We start from the raw sequence: 21,831 nt of genomic DNA on the forward strand, positions 1-21,831 counted from the left end.
TGTGTGGTGGGAGGCTGTGCCCTCCAGTTCTCCTCCTAATGGGTGTTTGTGTGTTGTTTTAGTGGCAGATTTATGGGTGGGAGGGGTGCAGGGCGGTGATTTACGGGTGGCACTGGTTGACTGGCTGGCTAGCTGACTGGCCCTGCTCTGTGTGTTACAGGTGATAGTGCAGTCTGGCCGCCAGCCCAGCGTGCTGCAGAAACTGTGTCAGCTGCCCTTCCAGTACTTCAGCCACCCGCGCCTCATCAAAGTGCTCTTCCCCTCCCTCATCTCAGCCTGCTACAACAACCCCCAGAACAAGGTTATCCTGCAGCAGGAGATGAGCTGTGTGCTACTGGCAACCTTCATACAGGTAACACACACACTGATGTTTTGGCGATGCTTTCATTTTCTGAAGAACTAGCACATTTAATGTATACAGAGCAAATAAATAATAGACCCACAGGTTTTAGTCAGTATTTTTGGTTTAAAGGCCCAGTGCAGTAAAAAAAAATGTTTTTCCTGTATTATATACAGTGCATTCGGAAAGTATTCAGACCCCTTGACTTTTTCCACATTTTGTTACGTTACAACCTTATTCTAAAATCGATTAAATAAAAACGTTTCCTCATCAATCTACACACAATACCCCATAATGAGAAAGTGAAAACAGCTTCTTTTTTTTGTATTATTTGCTAATGTATTAAAAATGAAAAACAGAAATACCTTATTTACATAAATATTCAGACCCTTTGCTATGAGACTCGAAATTGAGCTCAGGTGCATCCTGTTTCCATTGATCCTTGAGATGTTTCTACAACTTGATTGGAGTCCACCTATGGTACATTCAATTGATTGGACATGATTTGGAAAGGCACACACCTGTGCCCTCAACTAATATTGGCACCCTTGGTAAATATGAGCAAAACGGGCTGTGAATTTTTTTCTTTATTGTTTATCCTCTTGGTCTTTCATTCAAAATATTTTAATTAAAGTAAAATAATTGAAAGAAAAAATAAATTCTTATCGTAAAACAAATATTTGTCTCAAATATACAGTACCAGTCAAAGGTTTGGACACACCTACTCATTCAAGGGTTTTTCTTTATTTTTACAATGTTTTACATTGTAGAATATTATTGAAGACATCAAAACTATGAAATAACACATTTGGAATCATGTAGTAACCAAAAAAGTGTTAAACAAATATTTTACATTTGTGATTCTTCAAATGGCCACCCTTTGCTTTCATGACAGCTATGCACACTCTTGGCATTCTCTCAACCAGCTTCACCTGGAATGCTTTTCCAACAGTCTTGAAGGAGTTCCCACATATGCTGAGCACTTGTTGGCTGCTTTTCCTTCACATCCCAAACCATCTCAAATGGGTTGAGGTCGGGGGATTGTGGAGGCCAGGTCATCTGATGCAGCACTCCATCACCCTCCTTCTTGGTAAAATAGCCCTTACACAGCCTGGAGGTGTGTTGGGTCATTGTCCTGTTGAAAAACAAATGATAGTCCAAACCAGATGGGATGGCGTATCGCTGCAGAATACTGTGGTAGCCATGCTGGTTAAGTGTGCCTTGAATTCTAAATAAATCACTGACAGTGTCACCAGCAAAGCACCCCCACACCATAAAACCTCCTCCTCCATCCTTTACGGTGGGAAATACACATGCGAGATCATCCGTTCACCCACACCGCGTCTCACAAAGCCACAGCAGTTGGAACCAAAAATCTCCAATTTGGACTCCAAACCAAACGACAATTTCCACCGGCCTAATGTCCATTGCTCATGTTTCTTGGCCCAAGCAGGTCTCTTCTTCTTATTGGTGTCTTTTAGTAGTGGTTTCTTTGCAGTGATTCGACCATGAAGGCCTGATTCACACAGTCTCCTCTGAACAGTTGATGTTGAGATGTGTCTGTTACATGAACTCTGTGAAGGATTTATTTGGTCTGCAATTTCTGAGGCTGGTAAATCTAATGAATGTATCCTCTGCAGCAGAGGTAACTCTGGGTCTTCCATTCCTGTGGCGGTCCTCATGAGAGCAAGTTTCATCATAGCGCTTGATGGTTTTTGCGACTGCACTTGAAGAAACTTTCAAAGTTCTTGAAATGTTCCGTATTGACTGACCTTCATGTCTTAAAGTAATGATGGACTGTTGTTTCTCTTTGCTTATTTGAGCTGTTCTGGCCATAATATGGACTTGGTCTTTTACCAAATAGGGCTATCTTCTGTATACCCCCCTACCTTGTCACAACACAACTGATTGGCTCAAACGCATTAAGAAGGAAATAAATTCCACAAATTAACTTTTAACAAGGCACACCTGTTAATTGAAATGCATTCCAGGTGACTACCTCATGAAGCTGGTTGAGAGAATGGCAAGAGCGTGCAAAGCTTTCATCAAGGCAAAGGGTGGGTATTTGAAGAATTTCAAATATAAAATATACTTTGATTTTTTAAAACACTTTTTTTGGTTACTACATGATTCCATATGTGTTATTTAATAGTTTTGACGTCTTCAATATTATTCTACAATGTAAAAAACACTAAAAATAAAGAAAAGAATGAGTAGGTGTGTCCAAACGTTTGACTGATACTGTATGTGTGCCACAATTATTGGCACCCCGTCGTTCAATACTCAATACAAAAACATCACTTTGCCAAGATAACAGCTCTGAGTCTTCTCCTATAATGTGTAATGAGGTTGGAGAACACATGGCAAGGGATCTGAGATCATTCCTCCATACAGAATCTCTCCAGATCCTTCAGATTCCGAGGTCCACGATTGTGGACTCTCCTCTTCAGCTCATCCCACATGTTTTCTATGGGGTTTAGGTCAGGGGACTGGGATGGCCATTGCAAAACCTTGATTCTGTGGTCAGTGAACCATTTTTGTGTTGATTTTGAGGTGTGCTTTGGATCATTGTCCTGCTGGAAGATCCAACCATGGCCCAGTTTAAGCTTCCTAGCAGAGGCAGTCAGGTTTTGATTTAATATCTGCTGATACTTGATGGAGTCCATGATACCATGTATCCTAACAAGTTGTCCAGGGCCTTTGGAAGAAAAACAGCCCCACAACATCAAAGATCCACCACCATACTTCACAGTGGGGATGCCGTACTTTTCTGCATGGCTATCTTTCTGTCTACGCCAAACCCACCTCTGGTGTTTGTTTCCAAAAAGCTGTATTTTGGTCTCATCTGACCATAGAACCCGGTCCCATTGAAAGTTCCAGTAACGTTTGGCAAACTGTAGGCGCTTGAGTTTGTTGTTTGATGACAGCAAAGGCTTTTTTTAATGGCAACCCTCCCAAAAAACTTGTGGTTATGTAGGTGGAGTCTGATCGTAGTTTTTTTAGACTTTTTGATCCCAAAACCAAACTAATCTGCAAAATCCTTGGAGATTATTTTGGCCACTCAAACCATCCTCCTCACTGTGCGTGGGGTCAATATAGACACACGTCCTCTTCCAGGCCGATTGTTAACATCTCCAGTTACTTTAAACTTCTTAATTATTGCCCTGATAGTGGAAATGAGCTATTTTCTTATAGCCATTTCCGGATTTGTGCAGCTCAACAACCTTTTGTCGCACATCATTACTGTTTTCTCTGGTCTTTCCCATAGTGATGGATGACTATGGGAACTTGGCCTGTGTGTCACCTCATATGTATATCCCAGTGAAACAGGAAGTCATGGCTTTACCACTTAAGTGTTCCTAATCGCTCGGGTGAACTTAAAAATGAACTTCAGTTAAATTTAACTCATAAGATGTTTTGGAGAAAAATATTTATTAAATGTATTTCACATTTGTGTCGAGGCACAGATCTGGGGAAGGGTACCAAAACATTTCTGCAGCATTGAAGGTCCCCAAGAACACAGTGGCCTCCATCATTCTTAAATGGAAGAAGTTTGGAACCACCAAGACTCTTCCTAGAGCTGGCCGCCCGGCCAAACTGAGCAATCAGGGGAGAAGGGCCTTGGTCAGGGAGGTGAACAAGAACCCGATGGTAACTCTGACAGAGCTCCAGAGTTCCTCTGTGGAGATGGGAGGACCTTCCAGAAGGACAACCATCTCTGCAGCACTCCACCAATCAGGCCTTTATGGTAAATTGGCCAGACGGAAGCCACTCCTCAGCAAAAGGCACATGACAGCCCGCTTGGAGCTTGCCAAAAGGCACCTAAAGACTCTCAGACAATGAGAAACAAGATTCTCTGGTCTGATGAAACCAAGATTGAACTCTTTGGCCTGAATGCCAAGCGTCACGTCTGGAGGAAACCTGGCACCATCCCTACGGTGAAGCATGGTGGTGGCAGCATCATGTTGTGGGGGTGTTTTTCAGCAGCAGGGACTGGGAGATTAGTCAGGATCGAGGCAAAGATTAATGGAGCAAAGTACAGAGAGATCCTTGATGAAAACCTGCTCCAACGCGCTCAGGACCTCAGACTGGGGCCAAGGTTCACCTTCCAACAGGACAGCGACCCTAAGTACACAGCCAAGACAACGCAGGAGTGGCTTCGGGAGAAGTCTCTGAATGTCCTTGTGTGGCCCAGTCAGAGGCCGGACTTGAACTCGATCTAACATCTCTGGAGAGACCTGAAAATAGCTGTGCAGCAACGCTCCCCATCCAACCTGACAGAGCTTGAGAGGATCTGCAGAGAAGAATGGGAGAAACTCCCCAAATACTGCTGTGCCAAGTTTGTAGCGTCATACCCAAGAAGACTCAAGGCTGTAATCGCTGCCAAAGGTGCTTCAACAAAGTACTGAGTAAAGGGTCTGAATACTTATGTCAATGTGATATTTCAGTTTTTCATTTTTTTATAAATTTGCAGAAATTACTAAAAACCTGTTTTTGCTTAGTCATTATGGGGTATTGTGTGTAGATTGATGAGGGGGGAAAAACAATTTAATCCATTTTAGAATAAGGCTGTAACGTAACAAAATGTGGAGAAGGTCAAGGGGTCTGAACTTTTTCTGAATGCACTGTATACACTGAGTATACAAAACATTAAGAACACCTGCTCTTTCCGTGACACAGACTGACCAAGTGAAAGCTATGATGCCTTGTTGATGTCAAGCATTGGAGTCAACATGGGCCAGTATACCTGTGGAATGCTTTCGACACCTTGTAGTGTTCATGCCCCGACGAATTGAGGCTGTTCTGAGGGAAAGGGGGGAAGGGGTCAACTCAATACTAGGAAGGTGTTCTTAATGTTTGGTATACTCTGTGTTTAATACTGTGAAAATTATGATAATGCCCTTTTAGTGTAAGGGCTGCTTGAAAAGACCGCCTGAAATTTCAGCCTGTTTTGGTGGGATGGAATTTGGCCTGCCTGGTGACATCCCCAGGTGGTAAATTAGTTAATAGACCAATAACAAAGAGTTCCAAACACCTCTGCCAATAACTGCTAGTTTTCAGTTTTCCCCTCCCCATTCAGACCACTCCCAGACAGTCCTAGCAACATCCTTGTATGATAAATTGCTCTGAGCTAAGAAGCTATTTTAGTTACTTATTAACCATTTTAATTTAAAAACAATCACAGTAAGGTACTTATTTGTTACCCAGAAATGATTTCATATTGAGATCAAAACGGCTGCATTGGACCTTTTAATGTGTCTGTCTCCTTCTGGTGAATATTTAGCAGCTACACAGATGCATGGCTTCCTCAGTGGATTTACCTGCCAGTGTTTTAGCCTCCAGTAAACAGGCTGTCTCCTTCATCTTCTCTGACAACATCGCCTCTCACCGCCCAGCTACCACCATTATTTACATTAAGATTAGCTCGCACTATAGAGGGACAGGCTATTGCCATTTCAGCCAAACAGTGGGAAGATCTATCTATAGATTCCTTTTTCCCTGTGTCATTATTTATTATAGAATTAACCTGAGATTAAGCAAAAACGTGTTTTGCTAGTGCTTTTGCAATTGTAATAGTATTAAAGGGATAGTTCACCCAAATTACAAAATTACATTTTGTTTTCTTAACCTGTAAGCAGTCTATGGACAAGGTATGTCCGCAATCCATGCTTTGGTTTAGTTTCCCTGGCATTGTTTCTAAATGCTAACGTTATAGCATTTGTGGCACACATCCCATTTAAGTCATGGGACCGATATTGGCATTTTTTGCGCATCATGTCCAAATCATTCAGAAGTACAGTACCTAAAATTGATTGTGAAGCTCACCAAAGTCACTTATGGATGATTTGAACATGATGAGCGAAAAATGCTACACTGAACAAAAATATAAACGGAACATGCAACAATTTAAAAGATTTTACTGAGTTACAGTTCATATAAGGAATCAGTCAGTTTAAATAAATTAATGCCCTAATCTATGGATTTCACATGACTGGGAATACAGATATGCATCTGTTGGTCACAGATACCTTGAAAAAAAGGTAGGGTTGTGGATCAGAAAACCAGTCAGTTTCTGGTGTGACCACCATTTGCCTCATGCAGCGCGACACATCTCCTTCGCATAGAGTTGATCAGGCTGTTCATAGTGGCCTGTGAAATGTTGTCCCACTCCTCTTCAATGGCTGTGCGGATTTGCTGAATATTGGCGGAAACTGGAACACGCTCTCGTACTCGTTGATCCAGAGGATCCCAAACATGCTCAATGGGTGACATGTCTGGTGAGTATGCAGTCCATGGAAGAACTGGGAAATGTTCAGCTTCCAGGAATTGTGTACAAATCCTTGCGACATGGGGCTGTGCGTTATCATGCGAAAACATGAGGTGATGGCGGCGGATGAATGGCACGACAATGGGCCTCAGGATCTCGTCACGGTATCTCTGTGCATTCAAATTGCCATCGATAAAATGCAAATGTGTTCATTGTCCTTAGCTTATGCCTGCCCATACCATAACCCCACCACCACCATGGGGCACTCTGTTCACAACGTTGACATCAGCAAACTGCTTGCCCACACAACGCCATACATGCTGTCTGCCATCTGCCCGGTATAGTTGAAACTGGGATTCATCCGTGAAGAGCACACTCTCCAGCATGCCAGTGGACATTGAAGGTGAGCATTTGCTTACTGAAGTCGGTTACGACGCCAAACTGCAGTCAGGTCAAGACCCTGGTGAGGATGATGAGCACGCAGATGAGCTTCCCTGAGACAGTTTTTGACAGTTTGTGCAGAAATTATTCGGTTGTGCAAACCCACAGTTTCATCAGCTGTCTGGGTGGCTGGTCTCAGACAATCCCGCAGGTGAAGAAGCCGGATGTTGAAGTCCTTGGTTAGTGTGGTTACACGTCATCTGCGGTTCTAAGGCCAGTTGGACATGCTGCCAAATTCTCTAAAACAACGTGAGAAATTAACAACGTAGAGAAATTAACATTAAATTCTCTGGCAACAGCTCTGGTGAACATTCCTGCAGTCAGCATGCCAATTGCACGCTCCATCAACTTGTGACATTTGTGGCATTGTGTTGTGTAACAAAACTGCACATTTTAGTGGCCTTTGTCCCCAGCACAAGGTGCACCTGTGTAATGATCATGCTGTTTAATCAGCTTCTTGATATGCCACACCTGTCAGGTGGTTGGATTATCTTGGCAGAGGAGAAATGCTCACTAACAGGGATGTAATTAAATTTTTGCATCTTTTTTTTAAAGTAAGCTTTTTATGGGTATGGAATATTTCTGGGATCTTTTATTTCAGCTCATGAAACATGGGACCAACACTTTCCATGTTGCGTTTATATTTTTGTTCAGTATAATATTGGTCCCATGACTTGAATGGGATTTGTGCCACAAAGGCTAAAACGTTAGCATTTGGAAACGGTGCCAGCCACTGCTAGGGAAACTAAACCAAAGCATGGATTGCTATCATACTATGTACATAGACTGCTTACAGGGTAAGGAAACCAATGTGTCATTTTATACTTTGAGTGAACTATCCCTTTAAAGCTTGTAAAGATGTCACAATATACTAATAATTTCAATCGGAACCATATCCTTAATGTGTGTGTTAACCAGAACAGGGAGACATGCAGGGACTGCAAACAGAGTTCTTTAGGATGTTCAAAACACACCGTTGTCACGATCAAATCCGGCATCATGAAATCATTGCAAAATGTACGCAAAAGTTTATGTTCAAGTTATCTGTTAGTACCTTTTTAGTTTGGTTAGCTTCAAGCATGATGAGTTATGGTTTGCTTAGATATGGTGGATAAAATGTTCCACGCACAGTTCCATTTCTTCACAGCTGTTGAACAATGGTGTCTGGCCTCTCCCCTACTCCTGTCTTAATACTGTGGATCACTCTGACATATTCCTATTTTATTTCCTCCAGGACGGTGCCTCAAGTAAGAACCATCCAGACAACAGAATGCATCAAGGAGGTAGGTATTCTTCAATGCCATTTTTCACTTTTTATATTGAAAACTGAAAATAATTTGTATTCTGGACCATATTTTTCTTAACAAATGTTAATGATGGATTTGCATTAAAATGTATTAATTTATTTACCAATTATTAAGAAAGGTGACAGAACAGTATTTTCAATTGAAAAATATGAATATACAGTACCAGTCAAAAGTTTGGACACCTACTCATTCAAGGGTTTTTCTTTATTTTTACTTTATTTTATTTTTTATTTTTTTTACTATTTCCTACATTGTAGAATAATAGTGAAGACATCTAACTATGAAATAACACATATGGAATCATGTAGTATCCAAAAAAGTGTTAAACAAATCCAAATATTTTATATTTGAGATTCTTCAACAGGACAATGACCCAAAACACACCTCCAGGCTGTGTAAGGGCTATTTGACCAAGAAGGAGAGTGATGGAGTGCTGCATTAGATGACCTGGCTTCCACAATCACCCAACCTCAACCCAATTGAGATGATTTGGGATGAGTTGGACCGCAGAGTGAAGGAAAAGCAGCCAACAAGTGCTCAGCATATGTGGGAACTCCTTCAAGACTGTTGGAAAAGCATTCCTCATGAAGCTGGTTGAGAGAATGCCAAGAGTGTGCAAAGCTGTCATCAAGGCAAATGGTGGCTACTTTGAACAATCTCAAATATCAAATATATGTTGATTTGTTTAACACTTTTTTGGTTACTACATGATTCCATATGTGTTATTTCATAGTTTTGATGTCTTCACTATTATTCTACAATGTAGAAAATAATAAAAAAAATAAAGAAAAACCCTGGAATGAGTAGGTGTGTCCAAAATTTTGACTGGTACTGCACATAAATTATTTTGGTCAACTGACAATTGTAATTCTTAAATATTAGTGTATAATCCTGAGACATCTTGCTCAGACAAAAAAAATGTCCTATGATTTGTCACCATGCAGACAAAGTCTCTCAGCCACTGGATTACTGTGAGCTGTCCAACCGCTTTCCCAGAGACCAATGGGACTCAGCACTGCAGTTCTTCCTCAAGAAGCAGGAGGACTAATTCAGAGTTGCATGCTGACCTCTAACACACACATACACATGAAAAACACTACAAAATAGAACCAGACACTTCACCCTCCATTCTACACTACATACTTTCCCATTTAGATTTAAGGTCCGCATATGGCCTTATTCTTTAGAAATGCAGTCTCTTAGCCTTGCCAAAACTCTTGAAATCCTAGAGGTCAAGGGCTGAATCCTAACTTGAGATGCGCATGTCTAACTCAAATGTTTGTGGAAGTCATCCATCGATGTCCATGGGAGATTTGCACGAAAGTTTGAGTTGGAAGTGAGCATCTTGTGTATTCTTCTGTGAGTCACACACAATAATTATGTTCCTTGTCCAACCTAGTCATTTGCTTTTGTATTATGTTTCTATTGGGGATAGAATGACAATGTAACAGAAAAGAGCAGAGATAATCAAAAGCACTCTCATAATGGTTCATTTACTTAACATGTTCATCAATAATACTGTGTACTTCCTGTTAATTCTTTTAATATTTTCATATACAGTTAAGATGTGAATGACCTGATCAGAATGTTTTTTCCCTATAGTTATTTTACAGGCGTTGGGCAGTTTTGTACATCAATATGTAAGTTACATAGCCTGTATGTGTTTATGCTGTACATTTAGATTTGCTCTAGTAGGAGCTGTCCTGATTTCATGTACACATGTTTCCCTTGTTCTTGCCTTTATGTTGTGAAGAACTTACAAAATATTATAATTTATTGAATAATTTACGTTTTTATCCCATTTATATAAATGATTTATTATTATGCATCATTCATTGTACTCCAGTTCTTTTTATCTAGAGACTGTGCAGCTCACTCATTCAAGTCTCAGTGATTTCCCCTACATCTACTGATCGTCAAGTGACAATTAATTAGAAGTACGGACAGTAGCCTCTCTGCCTGTGTACTTTTCTGCCTGTACAGCACTGTAACATTTGTAATAGTCATTAGTATCCCAGGTGGTGTGAGGAGCTGGGTTAATACAAAATGGCTGGTCCTTCTCTATACCAGACTCAGTTCTGCAGGCCCAGTCAGTGGATATTTTTTGAAAGATATCTCCTAGAAATGAATGCAGGATTTAATCATTTTTTTCTGTATGTAAACCTATACAGGGCTGGGTATATTCTCACAATATTCCCAAGTGTTCATTGTATCTGCTGTTGAGCCCTTCTTACATGCCAAGTGTCTCTTCCACTTTAATATCAACTGAAAAGGTCTCTCATATTAAGGGATAGTAAATGCATAAGACTCAAACATTTCTCATGCACTTTGCATACTGCAGCTCTACAAGGGCCTGCTGCTTGAAAAGTAGCCTAGGTCTATTATTTCCCTGAAATAGTATAGCCTACCCCTACCCCAAACTGTAGAGTAGCCTAATTATTTATACATCTTAAATGCTTTGAGGTCAGGTTTATGACAACTGATGACATTAATATGGGAAATGTGTCCATTAGATTCCAATCATTTGTTATCGGTTGGGTGAAGTCCTGAAATGCCTCAGGAGGAAATTACAGCATCTATTCTCATTCTGCCACTCAGGGTGCAACAGGGGATTAAGGAATGCTGTTGTATGGGCTAATGATGTCTATCAGATACAGCTAAGTGGCTTATTGTGAAATGTAGATTTCCAAACTATATAATTATGTGATAAAATTGAAATTAGATACAACTGTAAAACCGTGATCTGACGTGCCAATAGCCAAATGGGCATTATGCACTCTATTTATTTGCCAGTTGTCTTGCAACCCCCCTCTTAAATGGCTTTATGGATGAATGAATATAAGTTGTTTAAAGTTAATGACAGAAATATGCAACAATACAACTAACTACATAGTCTACCTAGGCCTATAGCAAGGCTAATGGATAATGGATAAAGCTATTCCTAAGTTTGAGGTTTATGGATGCTGTTATTTTCTGTGTTCTACTGAAAGTTATTAAAACGTATATTCTAGACATTGCCTTCCTTTATATGCAAAACATTTATCAAGTGAATATTAATGTGTATATATTATGTTTAAGGGGGAAATAATTTGATTAGGCCTGTATCTCAAATCTGTGCTTTGTTTCTAAAATGCCTTTTAACCACTATTATGAAATATTTCCAGAGGACAAATTTGGTGGACTATAAGGGCAGAATTTGTAGGCTACTGTTGCATAGCTACAATTATTTACATAAAAGGCTATGTATGGCACGATAGGCCTAATGGCGTTTTGATTTGATGCCAGAAGTCACATATAGAGGCCTAGCTAGGACTACTATGTGCTATGCTGAAAGACTGATCATGTTTCATATCGTGATTAAGAGGTTAGAATGCTATTGCATCCTCTGATCAGAATGTTCATCCTCGACAACAAATTGTTGAGGTCTAGTATGTCATTAGTATCTTGACCTGCACTCCTTGTCCAGAGGCTATCCAGGATTTCGCCTGGAATGAAAATAAACCCAAGACATGCCAGAATGCGTTCGCAGGGTGGTAGTCCCCTTCAGCACGGACTCCAGCGACAGAGAGAGGTGGGTTTGTTGTGGTTCCATTCAATGTATCGTTTGTAGGTGATGCCAAGCGTAGATAAGGAGCCGCCGAGCCCTGTCCTCTGTCTAGACTTGTGACTTTACAAGTGAAACTGGAATGATCACATCGCAAATCCATATATGGAGGACAATTAAATAAACAATATGGTGTCCTCAATTGTAATTAACAAACAGGCCTCAATGTGGATATGCTTGCATTTGACCAGCTATGATGCTGTTGCATTACGATTTTTGAATATGCCATTAAAATGATAGCCTACATCAAATTGGGTTTCTCTAATGACTAAAGCGATTTTTCTGAAAGATTGTGGTCTAAACTGACATCAAACAGTGATTTATTTTGGATGGTTCGACATTCATTTGAGATTCCATAGGCCTATTATAAATCTCAAACGTTTTTCAGCCTGGCTACATAGTTTAGATTAGGCCCATAGGCTTATGGCAAAACCACCATGAAATAGCTGTTTCATAAATTTCAGTTAATATTTGATTGAATTACTGCACATATGAGATTTCACATGCAGAGTTCGTTAGACATGAAACAGTTCATATGGGTTTATTAAGATATCCTACATTTTCTCATAATAAATAACAATAACTTACTTTTTCTTGAAAGGTTCAAACAATCCGTATCCCATCCACTTAATTACAATATTTTACAAGGCTTGATATTAAATCATCTCTAGAAATCATGCACATCTACAGAGACATGGGTCTCCATATGGTCGAAACCCGGCATAGGAAACTTACATAGATGAAACTATACAATGATGGTTGGCCACTATGGATAATGTTCTGATATGTTCATTATTACAAATCAGCGGCTCATTATAAAGTTGAATGTTTGTAGATATAATCCTCACGTAGGCTATGTCCAACCATGTAGGTAAGATCCGAGGCTCAGCCTCTGCTTTAGTTATAGCCCTTGGCTGTCACTGGCTGGTCATTTAAAATTAATCCGATCCTGAACAATGCAGACAGGTCCATCCGTGAGCAAATGGTGCATCCTCATAGACAAATCCAGCGTTATTTATCTTTAAATAAGATGAAATCCTTTTCCTCTTAAAGCTGTGAACTGGCCAGTTCTCATGCAGGGCACGCGGGACCATGCTGGGGTTCGAAGCGTCACTGTTGGGCTGGTTTCACGTGTCCACCGGACTTGGTACCATGCTGTTCGGGGTGTCCGGCAACTGCGACGACAAGGAGGTCACATCACTGCCGGAGGAGTTACCCATGGAGCCCGATTCAGAAAAAGACACCTGCGATGGAAACGGGTGTTTTTAATTTGCGTTTTTTCCTCCCAATTATGCAAAAAAATTGCTTATTGCATATTAATATTGACCCTTATGATTCGATTAAGTACAATGCAGAGATTAGGCCAACATTAATATTTGTATTCATATAAATCGATCAGCGTTCGAATTTGAGGCTGAAAAGCATTAATTTAATTTAGAAACTCTTTGAATAAAGCCGCAGGCTCTAATCTGAATTGAGATTGGTCATTCAGTGATCGAGTGGATGGTGTTTTATTAAACATACATTTATTGCAAAATGCTCTTGTGTGTGTGTGTGTGTGTGCCTACCAACTGCTGGAAGGCGGGCTGGTCCAGGTCACTCTGCAAGGCGAACTCGCTCAGGGCCTTCCAGGGGGGCTGGTAGGTCTGCACCTCTACTGGGTTCCCTTGGACCGTGTTGTCGTGTCGAATTGGACTGCCTGCCACCATAGGCGTACCCGTCAGCCCCTGAAGATTCTACAGAGAAAATGTATCACAACAAACATCTCACCACCATCCATCTGGTTTTCTCAACATTCAAAGTGCATGAAACAGTTCATATGGGTTTATTAAGATATCCTAAATTTTCTCATAATAAATAACAATAACTTACTTTTTCTTGAAAGGTTCAAACAATCCGTATCCCATCCACTTAATTACAATATTTTACAAAGCTTGCTATTAAATCATCTCTAGAAATCATGCACATCTACAGAGACATGGGTCTCCATATGGTCGAAACCCGGCATAGGAAACTTACATAGATGAAACTATACAATGATGGTTGGCCACTATGGATAATGTTCTGATGTGTTCATTATTACAAATCAGCGGCTCATTATAAAGTTGAATGTTTGTAGATATAATCCTCACGTAGGCTATGCCCAACCATGTATTTGCATTACATTTTTTGGCACGCCCAATTAAATTACACCTTTATTTTTAGTAGACCAAAATGTTTCTGTTGCATTGGAATGTCTAAATGAACTTACAATTTTATCGATGTGATGCTGTTGTTGAAGTTGCTTCATGAATATAGTTCTCTTCTTGTCTTTACAACGTTTGTTCTGAAACCAAACTCTGATGACCCTTGGGCTAAGACCGGTCATCTCTACCAATTGCTCTTTCATAAGTGCGTCTGGTCTTGGGTTGGCATTGTAACAGGTCCGAAGGGTATGGAGCTGCTTCTCGTTCAATACTGTTCGCACCCGAGTGGTTTTCTCTGACTGCTTGTGGACATGGTTCCGATGAGGAGGCTGTCGAACTGACACAGGATCTGTGGGACAAATATTCAAAAGGAAATATCTTTGAAAATTGAATTTCCACTGACTGAGCCAAATTTTGAAATGCAACGAAAAGCAAACATGACTGATGATAGATACACTTATTCTCCCTACTTCTCCCTAGCAATTACACAATCAAGGCAGGAGCATAGGAAACTCACACAAAAAAAGGAAAAAACAATTATAAAAAACATCCACATTCCTCAGTGAAGAGGTCCTCAACCAAAAATAATAACGATGATAATAGTGGTAGTCTAATCATATAATTTAGTGATAATTTATAACATTCTTTGGTCAACTTTCATTAAACAGGCTATACAATATATCCCTTCAAATACTAACTCAAAAACATTTTGTGAATTACAAATACAATTTAAAATGCGTCCCACAAAACATTCATTTATTTTCTGTTGTAGAATTATATTTCGATCGAGGTCTTTTTTCTAACTTCACACCTACAAACTCTAAACTTTCAGTATGTGAATTAACAAAAATATATCGACCATTGCAGCATACCCCCTTTACACAGCCAAAATGTTACCTTATTGTTTTCAAAATAAACGAATTTACATACATTTTAGTCTAATAACTTTAACAACTTAATAGATACAAACAACACCCAATATGCTTTAATTTATGTTTAGTCTACCAATGAAAGTAATGTAATAAACCTATAGGCTTAAAAGTCTGCGCACTTGCTCAGTGAAAGGAACATTTTGCAGACAAGTATAATAATAATAACTGTTATTGAATTTATTTGTATTATTATTTTACAATTATTATTATGATATATCCTTTCGTTCTTATTAACGTTGTTATTAATATTATACTCTCGCTATTATTATTACCACCATTATTCGTTCACTGACCTGCAATATGAAAAGACCTGGAGTGAATATTTCCCGGACTAATGGGGCTTCCCGCTGAGGCCCGTTCCATCAGTAAACCGTGATCAGACCGACACAGCAGCTCCTCGTCCCGCAGAGAGAACTCATCCCCCGGCACGAGATGCCTGCTGCACACCGAGCACCTAAAACACTCCATGTGGTAAACGTTGTCACGAGCTCTCATCACCAGATCGCTGCTGCAGAAGCCAATGTTACATTTTGCACATTTAATCCCAAATAATCTGAAAAGGACATAGGAACATTGGTCTCAATACGTTATAATGCATGGGCCTAGAGCAGGAATGGCTACAAGCATCTTGGCTCAAATGTATTTCAAGGATAGACATCAGCAACAAAAAATAATCGAAATAGTTTGGGAATTCACACCGTTCTTTCCAAGCATAAAACAGTATGCTCAAATCATAACAAAAATATGCAATTTAGGATATAGGAGACTAATAGCCTACGACACATGTCAACCTTATTTATTTTATATTTACCAAATAAACCAGAAACGTTGACTAGGCTATGCTATTCTCTCTCATATGGATAATGTTTAGTGTCAACAAGCAGTTTGAACAATTTCTCATACATTTCCACTTCAGTAGGCCTAGCTACATTTTTTTTCCACAATTGGGGCCTTTGGAAATTCCAAAGCTCTGAAATCACGTTAGTGAGGAAAGTTAGTCAACTCCTACCTTACATAATCTCTTTTGCAGTATGTTTTGCCATCTCGGACGAAGCAAGTGCACGTCTCATCCAGGTACTGACTGCATTCCGAGCACTTCAGACACGCAGCATGCCACTCCAGGTCCGGGGCGACCCGCAGAATGTACTGGTCGTGGATCTGACTCCCACAGCCCACACACATTGCGATTCCAGACTTCTCTGTCGAATGCACAGTATATTAATGCTACCACCACGTATACCAATGTAATCACCAGACATACTCGCTAAATCCCCTTATGTTCGTCCAGTGTCCACTCTGCAGCATGCACCCGTGTCGTGTCCTGTTTTGTTATCCTTGTCATTTCCAGAATGAAGGGCCGTAGCCATATACGCGTATAACTGACCTTAGACCTAAAATGTATTCACATCACCACTTTTGTTATCAAAATTGACCATTGGCACAAAAAAAATCGTGAAATGTTCCAATAATAGCCAATATTGTTAACGATCAAATACATCTTAAATGTGTCTTGGTCAAAGTAAAAAAAAAAAAAGTGACACAAATGTTTACTTACTTTTGGAATGATCCCCCATATCACCCAAGAAAGAAGAATTTAATATAATATCCACCATACAGGAGGGATAGTGTAGGCCGATAGATCAAGAAATTGAGTGGAAGACTGCCGGATCCCGTCCCTGGCTGACTGCTAACTTCTATTCCTCGAGTGAGAGGTGGGAAGAGAAGAGCAATGTCCCACGCGCAGAGTGACGTCACATGTAAACCTGGACCTCTGTGCGTTTGGGGAGGGGGTAAACTATGCAAAGGCCTTGACTATGAAACAATAGTCTACTAGATCAGTGGTTCTCAACTGGTTTTTGCCTCCGGACCGAAATAGCTGGAAAACGATTTTTAATACTATATTAATAGTAAATGTACCAATTATATGGTAAGGGAACAACAGTCCCAACTTTTAATTGTCAATAATTCCATTTTGCCCATATTCTTGATGAAGAATGTTAAACTCTGGTTTGAGACCAAAAAATCTACAAAATCCGCTAAATAGCGCTGCTAATAACACTATCTATATTGAACCTACTGTGATTGAAGAAAAATAGTTCAGAGGTTAAATTATAAAAAAACATAGGTTAATTATAATTTCTACACACTTTCTACCTGCTTTTAGTCGTTTAAATTCACGACCCACCAGTTGAGAATCGCTGTAGGCCTGCTTACTAGATCAACATAGACCCCGTCCATCGGTTTTTTTGTGTGTCCAAGCCAGCGTTTACTTTTTTGTTTTAAAAGCATGGAAGTGGAAGAAAATGTCTAAAGGTAATTTAAATAAATTCGAAATGGAGTTTTGTAATTTTCAAGGAAATGTGTTGCATCATATAATGAATGATAAGAAAGACGCAAGACAAAAAGTCTAAATACTAAAAACGGTTTTATTTTCTTAAAAAGATTTTCACACATGTTGAGTGGAAGGTTACATTTTATTGTTATGATTATGCTTCTACACTTATGATTGTGATAATTTTACGGTGATGATAATGATCATGCAGGCCTATTCATTTTTAATATTTTTTATTATCATTCTTATTTTTCCTGGTGACAATACAAAACCGTAAAATATGCATTGCAAAATCATATTGAAAGCCTGGATTTCATAAAGTAAGATTAGACTAGAGACTAGAGAGTTCTATGAGTGAGCCCTCTACTGGAAAAGAAGCAGAAAGGTCATTTTGGAGCAGAAAGGACCATTTTGTTGTTTATGTTTTTAAAAACAGCCAAATTATTTAGTCAATATTATTATTTAGTCAATTTATAAACATCTAACAAAATCCCTCCAAATAATAAATGAAGAAGCTATATTGCCACGCATTTCATGATTGATTAGACTACTCTGAATTTCGTTTTGTAAATGGATAAGTAAAATAACAAGATGTTCCCATTCTGCAATATTGTATAATCCAAATCCAAATTTGATTAGTATTATCCGAATATATAAATCACGAAATCTTTAGATAAGATTGACCCTTTTCAGTATGTTTTAAGACACGTTTTGACATGGAAAATCCAGAAATGTTTTGCATGTGATATAGAGTATTGGTTAAAGTGGGACACATAGCAAAGTGCACCATTTAAGCTTTGTAATGGATATCTTTAACATAACCAACAATTAATGCATGCGTGTTAATGAGGAAGTATGTGATGATAAACAATGGGTTCAATGGGTATGACTTCATCATTGTGGACACCCGTCTCCAGCAGCCTGGTCTCATAAACTAGAGGTGGCATAGTAAACGTAAATCCAGGACACTCAAATTAGTCTGATATGTTATGTTTGGGATGGTCACATAAGACAGATGGTTACTTAAGGCAAAAACGAAAATAGGGTGGTTAGTCAGGGTGGCTGGGTAGGCATATAGCGCGAACATCTAGCAACCCAAAGGTTGCGAGTACAAATCTCATCACCAACAACTTTAGCTAATTAGCAACTTTTCAACAACATACTTCAACAACTTTTTAGCTACTTTGCAACTACTTAGCATGTTAGATACCCCTTCCCCTAAACCTAACCTTAACCCTTTTAGTTAACCCTTCCCCTAACCTTAACCCTTTTAACTAACCCTTCCCCTTACCCTAACCCTAACCTTAACCCTTTAACCTAACTCCTAAACTTAACCCTAGCCTTAAATCTGATATCAGCTAGCTTGCTAGAGAAAGCTAGCATAGCTGCATTTTACTTCGAAAGATATTAACTCACCAACATTAAAAACCCTAGCTAGCTATATTCATAACCATACAGGTATAGGACCATTTTTGTTTTATTTTGCTGTATTTGACTCTGTTGACAATAACAAAAGGCATTAAAATTGAGCGGTGAGCGGTCTTTCAGGTTCCATTCCACGAAATGTCCAGTAGAGTGTAGTGTTGAGAATGCTGCACTGATAGGCCTAGATCTTCATTTTATTGTATTTATTGACTATACAATTACATATACATCATATAATTATAATCAAGTATGATAATATTAATAATAATAATAAATGATCATTGTTAATGTTCCACAAAAATACCTAAAGAATGTTTTAATAGATTTCATTTGTATGAATAATTTATGTTTATCATTAAAATATTGAAATTACTGATATCCTCTCTAATTTCTCCTTCTTTACAATGAATAATTAAGTGTCCCACTTTGCCAATCAAGGTGTCCCAATTTGCCAGTATCGACTGAAAAAATGTGGTCTCAGGACAATTTGTGTTTGAAGACGTCATCCATCCTGTGTTTAATATTTCTTCCTTTTTTATTTTGTATAGTGTAGTAGAGTAACATGTTGGGGGTTAGAACAATTGGATGATCCTGTAAGGTGTTCCGGAACATTTTCAATACTCACCCTAAATAATTACATTATTCCAAAGAACTGCATGATATGTCATCAGATTATTGGTTTATTTGTTCAAGATGTCTGTATTCAAAAGACCATGTGGCAACATCAACCATTTCCTGAAAATCAAACTGTGAACTTGTATCGAACCTCACCTTTGGCCCATTGCAGTCAAAAATGTGATTTTCCTGTGTTGTGTATATATACACTGCTCAAAAAAATAAAGGGAACACTAAAATAACACATCCTAGATCTGAATGAATGAAATAATCTTATTAAATACCTTTTTCTTTACGTAGTTGAATGTGCTGACAACAAAATCACACAAAAATTATCAATGGAAATCAAATGTATCAACCCATGTAGGTCTGGATTTGGAGTCACCCTCAAAATTAAAGTGGAAAACCACACTACAGGCTGATCCAACTTTGATGTAATGTCCTTAAAACAAGTCAAAATGAGGCTCAGTAGTGTGTGTGGCCTCCACGTGCCTGTATGACCTCCCTACAACGCCTGGGCATGCTCCTGATGAGGTGGCGGATGGTCTCCTGAGGGATCTCCTCCCAGACCTGGACTAAAGCATCCGCCAACTCCTGGACAGTCTGTGGTGCAACGTGGCGTTGGTGGATGGAGCGAGACATGATGTCCCAGATGTGCTCAATTGGATTCAGGTCTGGGGAATGGGCGGGCCAGTCCATAGCATCAATGCCTTCCTCTTGCAGGAACTGCTGACACACTCAAGCCACATGAGGTCTAGCATTGTCTTGCATTAGGAGGAACCCAGGGCCAACCGCACCAGCATATGGTCTCACAAGGGGTCTGAGGATCTCATCTCGGTACCTAATGGCAGTCAGGCTACCTCTGGCGAGCACATGGAGGTCTGTGCGGCCCCCCAAAGAAATGCCACCCCACACCATGACTGACCCACCGCCAAACCGGTCATGCTGGAGGATGTTGCAGGCAGCAGAACGTTCTCCACGGCGACTCCAGACTCTGTCACGTCTGTCACGTGCTCAGTGTGAACCTGCTTTCATCTGTGAAGAGCACAGGGCGCCAGTGGTGAATTTGCCAATCTTGGTGCTCTCTGGCAAATGCCAAACGGCCTGCACGGTGTTGGGCTGTAAGCACGACCCCCACCTGTGGACATTGGGCCCTCATACCACCCTCATGGAGTCTGTTTCTGACCGTTTGAGCAGAGACATGCACATTTGTGGCCTGCTGGAGGTCATTTTGCAGGGCTCTGGCAGTGCTCCTCCTGCTCCTCCTTGCACAAAGGCGGAGGTAGCAGTCCTGCTGCTGGGTTGTTACCCTCCTACGGCCTCCTCCACGTCTCCTGATGTACTGGCCTGTCTCCTGGTAGTGCCTCCATGCTCTGGACACTACGCTGACAGACACAGCAAACCTTCTTGCCACAGCTCGCATTGATGTGCCATCCTGGATGAGCTGCACTACCTGAGCCACTTGTGTGGGTTGTAGACTCCGTCTCATGCTACCACTAGAGTGAAAGCACCGCCAGCATTCAAAAGTGACCAAAACATCAGCCAGGAAGCATAGGAACTGAGAAGTGGTCTGTGGTCACCACCTGCAGAACCACTCCTTTATTGGGGGTGTCTTGCTAATTGCCTATAATTTCCACCTGTTGTCTATTCCATTTGCACAACAGCATGTGAAATTTATTGTCAATCAGTGTTGCTTCCTAAGTGGACAGTTTGATTTCACAGAAGTGTGATTGACTTGGAGTTACATTGTGTTGTTTAAGTGTTCCCTTACTTTTTTTGAGCAGTGTATTTCCACATTATGAGGTTGGAATAATACTGTGAAAATTATGATAATGCCATTTTAGTGTAAGAGCTGTTTGAAAAGACTGCCTGAAATTTCAATCTGTTTTGGTGGGATGGAGTTTTGGCCACATCACCGGTAAATGAGTTCAAAGACCAATAAGAAAGAGATTTTCAAATCTCTCTGCAAATAACAGCTAGTTTTCAGTTTCCCCCTCCCCACTCAGACCACTCCCAGTCCTATCAAAATTCTTGCTTGAGAAATTGCTCTTTGCTAAGAAGCTCAATTGGTAGAGCATGGCGCTTGTAACGCCAGGGTAGTGGGTTCGATCCCCGGGACCACCCATACGTAAAAATGTATGCACGCATGACTGTAAGTCGCTTTGGATAAAAGCGTCTGCTAATAAATGGCATATTATATTATTATAAGTGCCATGGGATCTTTAGTGACCACAGAGAGTCAGGACCAATTTTGGAGTTGCATAATTAGACTAATGTTTATGATAACATCATTTTGTTTTGTGAATGGCTACTAAATCTTTATTTATTACATGTTCATGTTTGACATCCGTCCCTGACCCTGAAACTTTTAAATGAAACGT

The 21,831-nt window shown here is 40.0% G+C and overlaps 2 protein-coding genes across 4 annotated transcripts in view; one reads left to right on the top strand and one right to left on the bottom strand.

Annotated features, from left to right (window-relative positions):
• LOC121576611 (S phase cyclin A-associated protein in the endoplasmic reticulum-like) overlaps positions 1–10,187 on the top strand; it is a 117,832-nt gene extending 107,645 nt beyond the window's left edge. The window contains 3 exon segments of the mRNA XM_041889878.2: positions 161–352; positions 8,284–8,332; positions 9,301–10,187. Coding sequence (XP_041745812.2) covers positions 161–352; positions 8,284–8,332; positions 9,301–9,404 — 345 coding nt within the window. The 3' untranslated portion in view covers positions 9,405–10,187.
• A 2,298-nt stretch (positions 10,188–12,485) lies between these two features.
• On the bottom strand, positions 12,486–16,767 carry LOC121576610 (insulin gene enhancer protein ISL-2B). 3 transcript variants are annotated; one of them, XM_041889875.1, is made up of 6 exons: positions 16,634–16,767; positions 16,088–16,277; positions 15,372–15,586; positions 14,212–14,495; positions 13,529–13,696; positions 12,486–13,204 (listed from the first exon to the last, which is right to left on the bottom strand). In XM_041889875.1, exons 1-6 carry the CDS (start codon positions 16,689–16,691, stop codon positions 13,088–13,090), a joined length of 1,032 nt encoding a protein of 343 aa, XP_041745809.1. In that variant the 5' UTR covers positions 16,692–16,767; the 3' UTR covers positions 12,486–13,087. The 3 variants fall into 3 exon arrangements, with proteins under 3 accessions (XP_041745809.1, XP_041745808.1, XP_041745810.1); XM_041889874.1 differs by having other exon boundaries at positions 15,372–15,631; XM_041889876.1 differs by lacking the exon at positions 16,634–16,767 and having other exon boundaries at positions 15,372–15,631; positions 16,093–16,175.
• Between the last annotated feature and the right edge of the window lie 5,064 nt (positions 16,768–21,831).

The sequence above is a fragment of the Coregonus clupeaformis genome, chromosome 11, assembly GCF_020615455.1.
Source record: "Coregonus clupeaformis isolate EN_2021a chromosome 11, ASM2061545v1, whole genome shotgun sequence".
In the NCBI taxonomy this organism is placed as follows: domain Eukaryota; kingdom Metazoa; phylum Chordata; class Actinopteri; order Salmoniformes; family Salmonidae; genus Coregonus; species Coregonus clupeaformis.

Coding starts and splice junctions, on each gene's coding strand:
- LOC121576610 (XM_041889874.1), bottom strand. CDS start 16,691: ATGGTGGATATTATATTAAATTCTTCTTTCTTGGGTGATATGGGGGAT. Junction 13,697..14,211: donor AGCATCACATCGATAAAATT/GTAAGTTCATTT, acceptor TTTTCTCTGTAG/AATCTTCAGGGGCTGACGGG. Junction 13,205..13,528: donor AGCCCGCCTTCCAGCAGTTG/GTAGGCACACAC, acceptor TTTCCATCGCAG/GTGTCTTTTTCTGAATCGGG.